Source organism: Nannobrachium achirus (genome assembly GCF_963921795.1).
Source record: "Nannobrachium achirus genome assembly, chromosome: 21".
Taxonomy (NCBI): domain Eukaryota; kingdom Metazoa; phylum Chordata; class Actinopteri; order Myctophiformes; family Myctophidae; genus Nannobrachium; species Nannobrachium achirus.
This window is the reverse complement of record NC_137828.1, coordinates 16,223,806-16,236,116: the sequence shown is the minus strand read 5'-3', so window position 1 is coordinate 16,236,116 and position 12,311 is coordinate 16,223,806. Positions and strand designations below refer to the sequence as shown.

Here is a 12,311-nt window from a genome sequence, read left to right as displayed (position 1 = left end):
AAGCTATTGTAGGCTGGGTGCTGGACTAAAAGTATTGGTAGCACTTTACAATAATGACCTGTTAGAAAAAGAGTCCACACACCAAATTTGCTGCTCCCAGTTCCAAGTTTACTTTGGTACTTAGTTTACCAAAGTAAACTTGAAACTGGAAGCAGCAAATTTGGTGTGCGGACTATTTTACCTTTTTTTTATCCCACGATGTAACCTATTTTTCACCCAGTGCCAATTGCCTAAGCTCCTGGGCTCTGCTCTCCCTCTGCTAACCTGGGTGATAGCCCCGAACTGAGCTTCCTTCAATAGAGGGTATGCGCATGCATAAAGGCAAATCGAGTGGCAAAGTGAGTCTATCGTCGTTTAATGACGTTTAATGTACGGTAATACATAAATACCAGAAAGTAGTTTTTGCCACTCAGTAGGCGTTCCTGCATAACATCCGAGTATGATTATGATGTCACGCGCATACCCTCTATACATGAGGAGTGATCAAGTATAGATGCTTCTTATCACCCGACAGGGGGGAGTTTCCCGAGTAGGACGTAGCGTGTGGAAGGAACACGTTATTCCAACCAGTTACTTTCCCCTCCATCATGCGCCCCGGTTGGTCAGGGGGAGTCATGTTTTTTGTTTTAAGCATCCTAATGTCATTGTATAATTGTGTTCCCTTTGTTTGATGTTCTGTCTAAAGCAGATTGAATTGCCTTGTTGTTGAAATGTGCTATAACACGGCCATCCAGGGGCGTCAATTGGGTATGGCAGGGGTACCCTGGGTCCAGGGGGGAAAATAAAAGTTACCTTTAAATATAAATCCATGAATGTCTCTTTGTCTATCTTTGCTGGTTATTATGTTGTTAATTACCGGTACAGTAAAATAACTACAACATTTAACAAAATGGTCACTTTAACAAGGTATTTTGGCACGTTTACTAACATGCCAAGTTTAGCTGCACTTGAACAACCATTAGGCTGCCATATCCAGCCCAAGAAACCGTAGAAACGGGGGGAAATAGAATGTACTTCTTAAGGTATGGCAACATGACTCGCGCACGTGCAAGACACCAGTCATGTTGCCATACCTTAGCTTTTTCTGAATGCTATCTCCTCTGGGCAGCTTGGTGATTTTTTTTACACACACACACACACACACACACACACACACACACACACACACACACACACACACACATAGGGCGTGGTGCATGGCAGGGTTCACTTATTGAATTAAATTAGATTAGATTGCATTAGAATGAAATTAGAATTGAATTAACACTCGGGACTCTACTGTGTATTATTAAGCTACAAAACACCAGGGGAGTGTATATGTAGACATTTGAAACACTCAAAGAGGCCCAGCAAGAGGAAGCGCAATTTATTTTATAAATGAATTAATTCATCATGAAGTCTCACTCAAATGGATTGAATCAAACTATTGGCCTAAAAAGTTCCAAGAAAGTGGCTACAAAAGCAATTAATATTGGTTATTATAGTAGCTGACTATGCATCAATAAATGCTACTAAAAATAAATATTAAGGGGGCGCTTGCTGGCCTACTGGACCAGGCGCATACCATTTAGGCATTGCCACATATTAGGCATGGATGCTTGGCGACGTCGCCGGTTCGATTCCCGATCCGGATTACCTTTGCCCCATTTCCTGTCAGTCTACTGTCCTATCAATAAAGGCATAAAAGCCCAAAAACAAATCTCTCTCTCTCTCTCTCTCTCTCTCTCTCTCTATATATATATATATATATATATATATATATATATATATATATATATGTCACGGTTTGATAGAGAAACAGTACGGTCGAGAAACGGAGCACTCGTCGTGCGGCACAGGGCGGAACAAGCGGTCGCCACAACAACGTCCTCCAGGCGGAGCCGCTCGATTGTCCACGACATTGCAAGCGGCGCGAAGGCCAGCGGACCTTGCGGCGCGAGTGGCCGCGAAGAGCGGGCCAAGGCCGGCCGCGCGAGTTACGAAGCCGTGGTGAATGCAATCCCACGATAAACGCCCTGTCCAAGTGACTACAATGGAGCGCTCCCTAGCTCATAGTAAGCTAATGGCTAAACACTGCCGAGCTAGGCTAGTAAATAAAGAAAGAGAGTCGCAAACGAGTGACGTCAGCGCCTTCACTAGTGAATGGCTGTCGTCGCCATCTGGTGGTGATTGGTGTGTGGTGAACTACAAAACAAGCGCTCTTACAATGAACGTACTGAGTTACCCAAACGTACTGTAACATATATATTAAATACATGACAAAAAAATATTTATAAAAAGTTGTGCACTCATGCAGTACTGGCATTTCTCCAGCAGGCTAACAGGGAGAGAATGCCCCACCAATGCATGGCTTCAGAGGCTGAAATGAAGTGCTTTTCATACCGTCTCTCAAACCTCTGAATAAAAGCTAAGAGGGCAGCGTTTTATGTACACATTCATTCGGTCATTAAAAGCTGGATTCTACTTGAACGAACCAAAACATAGATCTATGTATGTCAGGAGTAGCAGGGGGAAAATGCATAAGGAGCCAAGTTCATATTTTTTTCCAACATACAGTCATGTCGATGTGCGTCCCTTGAGCTCTAAGTGTGGTTTGGCATAACTATACCCGGTCTTATATGAGATACTTCAATGGTTTCCTATGGAAATACGCTTAGTCTTTTCTAGGATCTCCTTTTAGTAGACCTTGTACCAGTGAACTGTACCATCATGAAACTGTACCTTTTCCTATGCAAACTTCTAATAAAGTCTTCAATCAATCAAAAGTCTGCATTAGTCATTTACATACAGTACATGCAGTAGAAAGCCAGTTTACTATTGCCTGACATCTTCTGGCCACTGTGAGTTACTGCGGGTATGTTCACAGGAGGAGTTTGAGTTTGTGGTTGTTCTATGGGTTTATGCAGTATTACAAAAGAAGAAACAGTAATCTACCATACTTCTAAAATTGCGAATGCTTTTGAGATGTTCAAGGGGGCCCTGATCCAGAAAGGTTTGGGAACCAGTTGTTATATGACTTGTAAATAGACTAAGCCCCCATGCTCCCCCCCCCCCCTTTTTCTTTGTATTCTGCCTTTTGTATTTGATGTTATGCTTTTGAAACTGATATTATCCTAGATAAAGTACTATGTTCTATCCGTCTGTCTTTCAATGTTATATGAGATACTTAAAGTGTGGTTCCTGTGGAAATAAGCCTCGGCTTTCTAGGATCTCCTTTTAGTTGACCTTGTACCAGTGATTTGTACTGTCATGAAACTGTACTTTTTTCTATTGCAAACTTCTAATAAATTCTTCAATCAATCAATCAATAGATCAGGGGTTTTCAAACTTTTTTGTCTCAGGGCACCCCATAAATATTTGTTTTAATCCGAGACACCCCTACATTATAATTTTCATCACCTTATATTTAAAGCATATCGTCGTTGTCGGGTGGAAACCGTTCGTTTTGTATTCATCATCTAAAATATGTACTAAACTAGTGAAAAGTGCTTGTAGATCGGCTGTTTTCACTAGTTTTGAGCGACGGTCTTGTAACTTGGAAATACAAGGTTTCTGCCCGACAGTGATGATATTTTAGTGATTATGTTTGTGAAGAAAACATTGCCATTTTGGTTAGAACTGAACTGAAAATAACTTTGTACTTCAAGTTTAAAATGACACTAAATATATTTTTAAATGTCCAAATAAATTTCAAATATTATCAAATTATCTCGCGGCACCCCTGGACTGCCGTCACGGCACCCCAGGGTGCCCCGTCACCCACTTTGAAAACCCCTGTTCTAGATAATTAGCTATTACATCCCTGTCCCTTTGGGGTTTGCCAAAAAAGGCTGAACTTGGGACGTACTGTATGTCATAATAGTTTGATAGAGTTCTGAGTTTAAATGGGAGGTCAAACGCACACATACTGCACTGCACCACTGGAAATTACTCCACACATAATATCGTCGTTGTCGGGTGAAAACCTTGTTATATCCAGAACCGTTGGTTTTGCATTTATCATTTTAAAAATGATTTAAACTAGCGAAAACAGCCGATCTACAAGCACACACCGCCTCGCACCGCGAGGCGTTGTGTGCTTGTAGATCTGCTGTTTTCACTACTTTTGTGCGACGGCCTTGTATGATGAAGCAGGGCTTTACTTTGCGAAAGAACGTGCACATTTGAAACTTGGAGATACGGGGTTTCCGCCCGACAACGACGATATGAATATCCTGACTGTGGCACCCTTATTGGTCGGCTTAATTCTGTTCAGTGTCTGTGGTAATTGGCAGTCACCACATATGGAGGAGGCGATGCTTCCTGTACCCGTGATCTGTACCCTGAAACACTTGTTGTTGAGTTTCCCAAGTTTGCACTTCTACAGTACATATTGTTTGTGTTCAAGAATGTAATGTTAAATGTGAACGTAAATAAAGATGTTAAATGTGTTATTAGACCCCATCTTGTTTTATCAAAACGTTCAACTTTCCATGCAGCTTTTCAAATGTGAAATGTGTCACAACAATGATAGAACATCAGGTCAAGCCTAGTCATGGAAATATGGCTAGTAGTGACAGACAGTAAAGGACAGTGTGTTGAGTGTGCGTTGCTTGCTTTACAGCAGTGGTTCTCAACCTTTTTCATACCAAGGTCCATATATTTATTATTTACTCAGACCCAAAACTTAGAATATTTTGTTATCTATGTTAGTCGGGGTGTTAGGGATATTTCTCGCTAAAGGTGCCAAATTTTGCACAGATGTAGCTCAGGGCATGCTCTAATGATTTAGCTAGGGCGCCCGAGTCGGCGACCTTCGGGGTCGCCATAGCTCCAGAAAACACCCACAAAACTCTGAAAAGTGATGACTCATCACTTCTCATCAGTAACCATCGTTTTCTGGGGCCATTTATAGCCCAAGGAATGTTTTTTTGTGCAAAACAAATGCTTGCAATGGATTCAGCATCATGACAAACCCTTAGTTAGAGCCCTCACATCCTACTTAAATACCCAGAAAAAAAAGTGTTTTTCCGGGTATTTTCCTCTTGTATAGAAAGTCGATGGGAGCCCAATTTGATTTGGCCGCTGTGGCGACCCCGAATGTCGCAGACTCGGGCGCCCTAGCTAAATCATTAGAGCATACCCTGGGCTACATCTGTGCAAATGTGGCGCTTTTAGACTAATTAGCACAAAATGACCATGTCATCTCCCTAACGCCCCCGACTATGTGGTGAGGTAACAGGTCAATCAAAAATAACAATTCTTCTACTTTCTGTAATTCTGTAGACTGTAGACTTCTTGTAAATTGAGTGATTAAATTGAGTAATTACAGGTGTTTAACAACTCTTGAGGGTGTAAAATGTATGTTTTTAACCAAAGGGCCCTTTTTAGAAATGTCAGCCCCTGCCCCCTCTAACGTTCTGTGCACGTCCCTGCTCCTCCACAGCGCGGCAGGAGGTGAGATCTACTTCCAGTGTGTGGCGGAGCGAGGCGAGGAGGAGGCCTTCAGTGAGAAGGAGGTGAAGAGGTTAATGAGACAGATCCTGGAGGGAGTGGACTTCCTGCACCGCAGCAACGTGGTCCACCTCGACCTCAAGGTAACCACCTTCCTGCAGCTGCATGGAGGCAGTGTTGCCTTATGTGTCACGTGTGCAAAGATTAGAGCTATACTGTGTAACCTTTTCAATTAAACAAATCTTAAATTTGATCGAACTATTAAATCGCTAAAGTTTTAGAACACCCCACTCCGTTAATTTCAGCCCCGAACGGCTTCTCAAAATATCTTTTATATGAGCCGGGCCGGGCTCATTTTGACCAGATACTATATGTGTCTTTTGAATCCTTCTGAGATGTTTCTACGTCAGCAATCTGGCCAGCCATCGTCAAAGAAAAGATCCTTTTCACTTAAATGGAGCTCAGTTAGTCTGTTCTTGAGAGACTACTATGTCAGTGGTTCTCAAACCCTTTCATGTGAAGGACCCCCAAAATGATATGTATTTGGCCACGGACCCCCATCTCAAAATATTTAGTTCCAGGGACCACCCAGAAGCAAAATTTGAGTTACAAACGTTCGCTTTGAAAATACATATATTCAAAGATTTGCACACATTTTCACGACTTTAAAAAAAATAGCAGATCTACAAGCTCGCAGCGCTGCACTTGGTGCCGCGCTGTGAGCTTGTATATCTGCTATTTTTCACTGGTTAAAGCATTCAATAATTCTAGGCCCTAAATGGGTTAACTCACTGGATGCCGTCGATGACGTTGGCGAGTGATTGATTGATTGAAACCTTTATTTATTCTCGAAAAGAGCATTGAGGTTCACCCTCATTTGCAATGCTGACGAGATTACAAACACAAAAATCAACAATTAAGACATACAAATACACAACAACAACAAAAAATAAAATAAAACATCATAAGGAAATAGTAGGTTAAAAACAATTGCATACTGAGGTAGGGAGATTTAAAAGCATGTTATTAAATTGACTATACGATATTGGAGCATTAATTTTTAGCATGCATTGTAGATTGTTCCATGAAACAGGAGCATCAACACAAAAAGCTGTTTTCCCTAGTTCGGACTGAACAGGTGGAACCTTAAGTGAAAGCCAGTCACTTGAGCGAGTCCGGTAAGTTATTGTTTTCCAGTCAAGTAGTAAAGTGATATAAGGTGGTAACTTCCCATCAATAGCTTTAAAAATAAACTGGTGCCAGTGCCTTGTTCTTCTCTCAGCAAGGGATGGCCAGCCTACTCTCTCATAGAGGGTACAGTGACGGGTATAGTGACTCTTTGATGTCACGGGTGCCGTCGGCGAGTATGTCGAATGTGATAAGGTTTTATATTAAACCGTAGCTTGCTGTCTGTGGCAGACGCGGCTGAAGAGAAAAACTCAAATTCGCACAATGCCAAGATAACTCAATCAGGAAATCCGGTTTTCCAATACAGTTTATGATTATGTGGTTATGAAATCCACAAAAGTGGATTTATCTGGTAATCTAACTCAAGATCACGTTCATGAAGATCACGTTCATGTTTAAAACCGACCGTTACAAAAGCACTGATGGCCGCGATTGTCATTTTTCTGTTCGCGGCGGAAAAGCGGAAATACTCGGATTACATTTACTCAGGTTACGTTTACTCAGATCCTCGCAAATAAGGACAAAACTATAAAAAAAAACCTGGATTAAATCATTGTTTTATCAACGCCATCCGATGTGTAATGAATTATTTAGTTTCAATGTTTTACTTTACTTTACTGTGTGTGTGTGTGTGTGTGTGTGTGTGTGTGTGTGTGTGTGTGTGTGCGTGTGCGTGCGTGTGTGTGCGTGCGTGCGTGCGTGCGTGCGTGTGTGTGTGTGTGTGTCAGCCTCAGAACATTCTGCTGACCAGCGACGCTCCCCTGGGGGACATAAAGATCGTGGACTTTGGCTTGTCCAGAATGGTGAACAATCACAAAGAACTCAGAGAGATCATGGGCACCCCAGAGTACGTGGGTGAGTAACGCAATGAAGCCATGTCACCCTATCTGTCTGTCTTGCCTGTCTGTCTGTTCGTCCATCTATCACTGCGAGGCGTCGTATGCCGGACAGTGACGATATGTATGTATGTGTATTAGGGCATTCACGAATAGTGATTTTTAGTATTCAAATTATTTGACCTCAAAGTATTCGAATAGTCGAATATTCGACAGGACCAAACTTTGTTTGGCCAAACTGTCAAATATTAAGTCAGCAAGAGGCGAACATTGTGAAAATAGCCGATCTACATGCTCACAACGCCTCGCGTTGCGAGGCGTTGTGAGCATGTAGATCGGCTATTTTCACAATATTCATCTGTGGAACCGAGTCACATTAAATGTAAAACCTACAATTCCAAGTGCTTGTCAGGGTGGGGGTCCCCAGTTCAAATATGTTTATTTTGGGGGTCACGGCCTAAAAGGGTTTGAGAACCCCTGGTATAGAACATTAACAAATTCATCCACCAGGGGCATTGACAACTCATTCATATATATATTTAAGAGAAAACAATAAAAAAAAAAAAAAGGTGAATATTCGACTTCGGTGAACAACGTCGAATAGTGACTTTGATATTCGAATATTTGGTGAATGCCCTAGTATATGCCATGTCACTCTGTCCTGTTTACTTATGTGTGTCTCCAAATTAGCACCACTGGATTCCATGGTCCTTAAAATGTAGGTTTTGCTTCGCAGATTCATGACTCTTTTTTTTCTTTTTATCTAGAAGTTGAGATTTAGGAAATCAAAGTAGCACATTCACTTCTGACGATACGTGTTTCAACTATTACACATCTCTAAAGTATTGTTGTTATTCACACCGGCAACAAGAGACCAAGCGGCCGACCAGGAGTCTTTCATTTTTGAGCGGTGGTCACACCGTCTCCATAGCGTGGCCGTGTGTGTAGGTATGTTTGTTTCTATGTGGGTCTGTATGTAGCCTCAAGCCTGTGGTGTAGTACCTTTTCTGACCACACATGTTAAGGGAGGGGCGCTGTTGTTCAGGCCAGGCCACACACACACACACACACACACACGGGGGGGGGGGGGGGGGGACCACCGCTCAGTTCACACGGGTGTGATTTTCAATGAGCGCTGAGTGACACAGAGGGACAGAGGGACACATTACAGCTGGAGACAAGAACTCTGCAACTCGGCGACAATTAAGAAAGTCCAGCAGGCTTCAGCTTTGTGCAAATAATTGACTACCCATGGCCGTTGTGAGGATGGCCAATAAGAGGGCAGATGTGTTCAATTGGTTAGTTCTTACACTGTTATTGTGATTTGATATCAGTCTGTCACAACAATGTGGCGAAGGTAATGGTAAGTTGTGTTTGTCGTCCGTGTAGATCAGGGGTTCCCAAACTTTTTTGTCTCAGAGGGCACCCCATGAATATTTTTTTTAATCCGAGGCACCCCTACATTATAATTTTCCACTCCCAGCAACTTATATCGTCGTTGTCGGGTGGAAACCTTGTATGTCCAAAACCGTTGGTTTTGTATTTATCATCTAAAAAATGTACTAAACTAGTGAAAACAGCAGATCTACAATCACACAACCCCTCGCATCGCGAGGCGTTGTGTGCTTGTAGATCGGCTGTTTTCACTAGTTTTGTTCTTGTATGATGAAGCAGGGCTTTGCTTTTCCAAAAGACGTAAACATTTGAAACTTGGAGATACGAGGTTTCTGCCCGACAGTGACGATATTTTAGTGATTATGTTGCGAGGAAAACGTTGAACTTGAGATAATAGCCATTTTGGTTAGAACTGATTGAAAATAACTTTGTACTTCAAGTTTAAAATGATACTAAATATTTTTTCAAGTGTCCAAAAAGTTTTGCTGTCTACTTACAGGCTAATAGAGAATGTGGCGTGTGAGGGAGATCTTTTAGGCTGTTGGGATGTGATCCCTGATGCATCTATTCATGTAAACTGATTCTCTTGACAATTATTGACATTGTCATAACCTAGAGCCCTGCTGTTAGCTGCATAGAAATGATCTTAGTTTATACTATATGTGTTTGATGTGTTGTTTTCTTTTCCCATTCTTCACAGCTCCAGAAATCCTGAATTATGAACCCATCAGCACAGCAACAGATATGTGGTAAGGCTGGTTTCACCACTAAACATGACTATTCAATGGAATGGAACTAAAATTTGGCTGAATGAGTCAAATGGCATTGAAACAAAGTCTTTGGCTTTCGTAGTGTGATAACATGGTCATTTAGAAATGTGTTCAGTGACATCAACATGATTTTGACTACTACTTGAGTAGTGCAAGTAAAATAAGATTCAATTCAATAAATACTGACTTTGACATCTCGGACTTGATATAAGAAATAACTTCCTCCTTTGTGTTTGTCAGTGGGAATTGTTAATAGAATTGTTGAGCAGAAAGGCTCATTCTACATATTTTTACTGACTGTGGTACAGCACATTTTATTCATAACGTCCTTTGCTGTGCCATTAAATCATGTCTAGTGGCATGAAATCTATTTGCATCCCTGTTCTGGGGCAAGCATTCAGTGAAAATAGCATAACAAGCTTGTAGCGGTTGTACAGTAGGTCCGTTATTTTCCGCTAAAAAGCCCGGCCTGAAAAGGTTGAGAACCCTGGTCTCTAAGGGTGGATTCACACTGCGGTCTCGAGTGCGCACTCGAGGCTACTTGGCAGATGTTTTGATAGTGTGACGCATGCGTGCTTTCCTCAGAAGCGCCGGCCCCGAGACCACCTCCGGAGGTAGTCTCGAGTCCGTTTGATGCGTCCTCAAGAGCGGTGCGCTGCGATGTGAAGCTATCGTTCCATAAACAAGGAAGTAGTGACACTTCTGCAATGATGAAAATAACAAGGATGGGTCCGCGACGTCACTATTAAGATACCAAGGATGCACCAGTGACGTTAATGTTATGCGATGATTACAGACGGCGTTACATTGTGATGTTTCAATGACAGTCAGCACACACTGCTTTGGTTGTGTATTGTTGTTCTGTTATTGTTTCAACTCATGATAACATCAGTACACAATAAAACTTTAATATATATATATTTTTTTATATATTTTTTATCCCACGTTTTTTGCAACCCATTTTTCTCACCCGGTGACTACCTAACGGTAACCTGTAGTCCTGGTTTCCGCTCTCCCCCTGCCGCACCAGGGGACATTGGGGAGCACCCGGCTGGCTAGGGGGAGGTAGTATAGAAACCAGGACTACTGCATGTTTTTGTGTGGGGGCCTATGCCCAAGGAGACACGGGGAGAACATGCAAACTCACCACAGAGAGGCCCTATCGCCAACCCCACCTAGGGTGTGGGTGCTGATGACGCGGGTGGAGAAACACGCCCCCAGCGCCCACAGCTTCCCCCGGCGGGAATCGAACCCAGGACCTTCTAACTGTGAGGGGAAGTGCTAACCACTGCACCACCGTGCCCCTAAAAAACTTTAATATTCTGACAAGATACTCTTCTTCTGTGACATGACGTTTTATATCTCCCAAAGCCCCATAGTCAACAGCACCCCCGGGAGGCACACAAATACAATTACAGTTGAATGAAGTGTACTCCAGGGAGTCCAGGCACAAAAGAATCTTGGCCAATGTGAATGCTGGTCAGCGGGGACCTGGCAACTGTTTTTGGGACCAGTTCAAATCAATCGGACTGCACTGTGAATCTGCCCTAAGTGACTAAAACGGTCTTGTCTCTCTGTTTTGCTTTTACAGGAGCATTGGGGTGTTGGCCTACGTGATGCTGACAGGCATCTCTCCGTTCCTGGGCGAGGACAAGCAGGAAACCTTCCTCAACATCTCCCAGCTCAACGTCAGCTACACAGACGACGAGCTGCAGCATTTGGACAGAGCCGCTCTGTCCTTCATGCAAGCTCTGCTGCGAAAGAAGCCACAGTCAGTTCCTTATTAATACCTTATTAACTGAGAAACAATGTTATTGTTATTCAAATGAATGCTGTTGCGTGAGACATTTCTTAACACTCCTTCCGTCCCTGTTCTCTCGTCCCCACCAGGGAGAGGGCCACGGCGGAGCAGTGTCTCCGCCACCCCTGGCTCCAGACCCAGGACGACCAGCAGCAGACCGCGGAGCTCCAAGAAGCATCCGACGCTTCCAGCATCGTCCACGGCAGCCTGGAGTCTCCGACCAGGGAAAAAGAGGAGGAGGAGGAAGAAGAAGATGAAGAAGGAGAGGTGCACGAGGAGCTGATGGTCATGGCCGCCTACACGCTGGGGCAGTGCCGTCACACCTCCGAGAAGGAGGTCCTGGCGGCGGCGGTGGCCGCCGGCCAGCAGAAAGCCATCTCCAAGCGCTTCAAGTTCGAGGAGCCCTGCTTCGGCGGCCTGCAGGAGATCCCTGCCGGGGAGTTCATCTGCTGACCTCGCCTCGAACCCCCACTGGCACCGACAGCCCCTGTCCAATCGGGTGGGGGGGGGGGGGGGGAGTGTGAAGCTGCTGAACCCCACCTGCAAATCAACTCACTTTTAGATGTGTTCTTTAGCCACATGAAACCTATTAGTGCCCCTTATTTGAATGTTCTTGCGGAAATAGCCGATCTACAAGCTCACAATGGGGCACATTGACGCGAGCTTGGAGATGGGCTAATTTCGGTAAAGAGTTTGCTTCGTAGAGCGGGAACAGGAGGGGGCCTAGTGTAGAGGCATGGGTGATTCCAGGTTTTAAAGGGATATTTCACTTTAAAAAAAAACTTTTTGTCATTTTATCGTCTAATCAGGCTTTTGGGAACACCCAGGACAGTTTTTGAATTTCTTCATTCAGTATTTAGACATTTGATATTCATTTCCCCCCTTCCA

The 12,311-nt window shown here is 43.5% G+C and overlaps 1 protein-coding gene across 1 annotated transcript in view; it reads left to right on the top strand.

The window, feature by feature from the left end:
* Nucleotides 1-11,876, top strand: part of stk17a (serine/threonine kinase 17a) — a gene marked incomplete at both ends in the record, with an annotated part of 81,737 nt that extends 69,861 nt beyond the window's left edge. The window contains 5 exons of the mRNA XM_080751650.1: nt 5,426-5,576; nt 7,350-7,476; nt 9,553-9,601; nt 11,214-11,393; nt 11,513-11,876. Coding sequence (XP_080607776.1) covers nt 5,426-5,576; nt 7,350-7,476; nt 9,553-9,601; nt 11,214-11,393; nt 11,513-11,876 — 871 coding nt within the window. The remainder of the gene's footprint in view (nt 1-5,425; nt 5,577-7,349; nt 7,477-9,552; nt 9,602-11,213; nt 11,394-11,512) is intronic.
* Nucleotides 11,877-12,311: the final 435 nt, after the last annotated feature.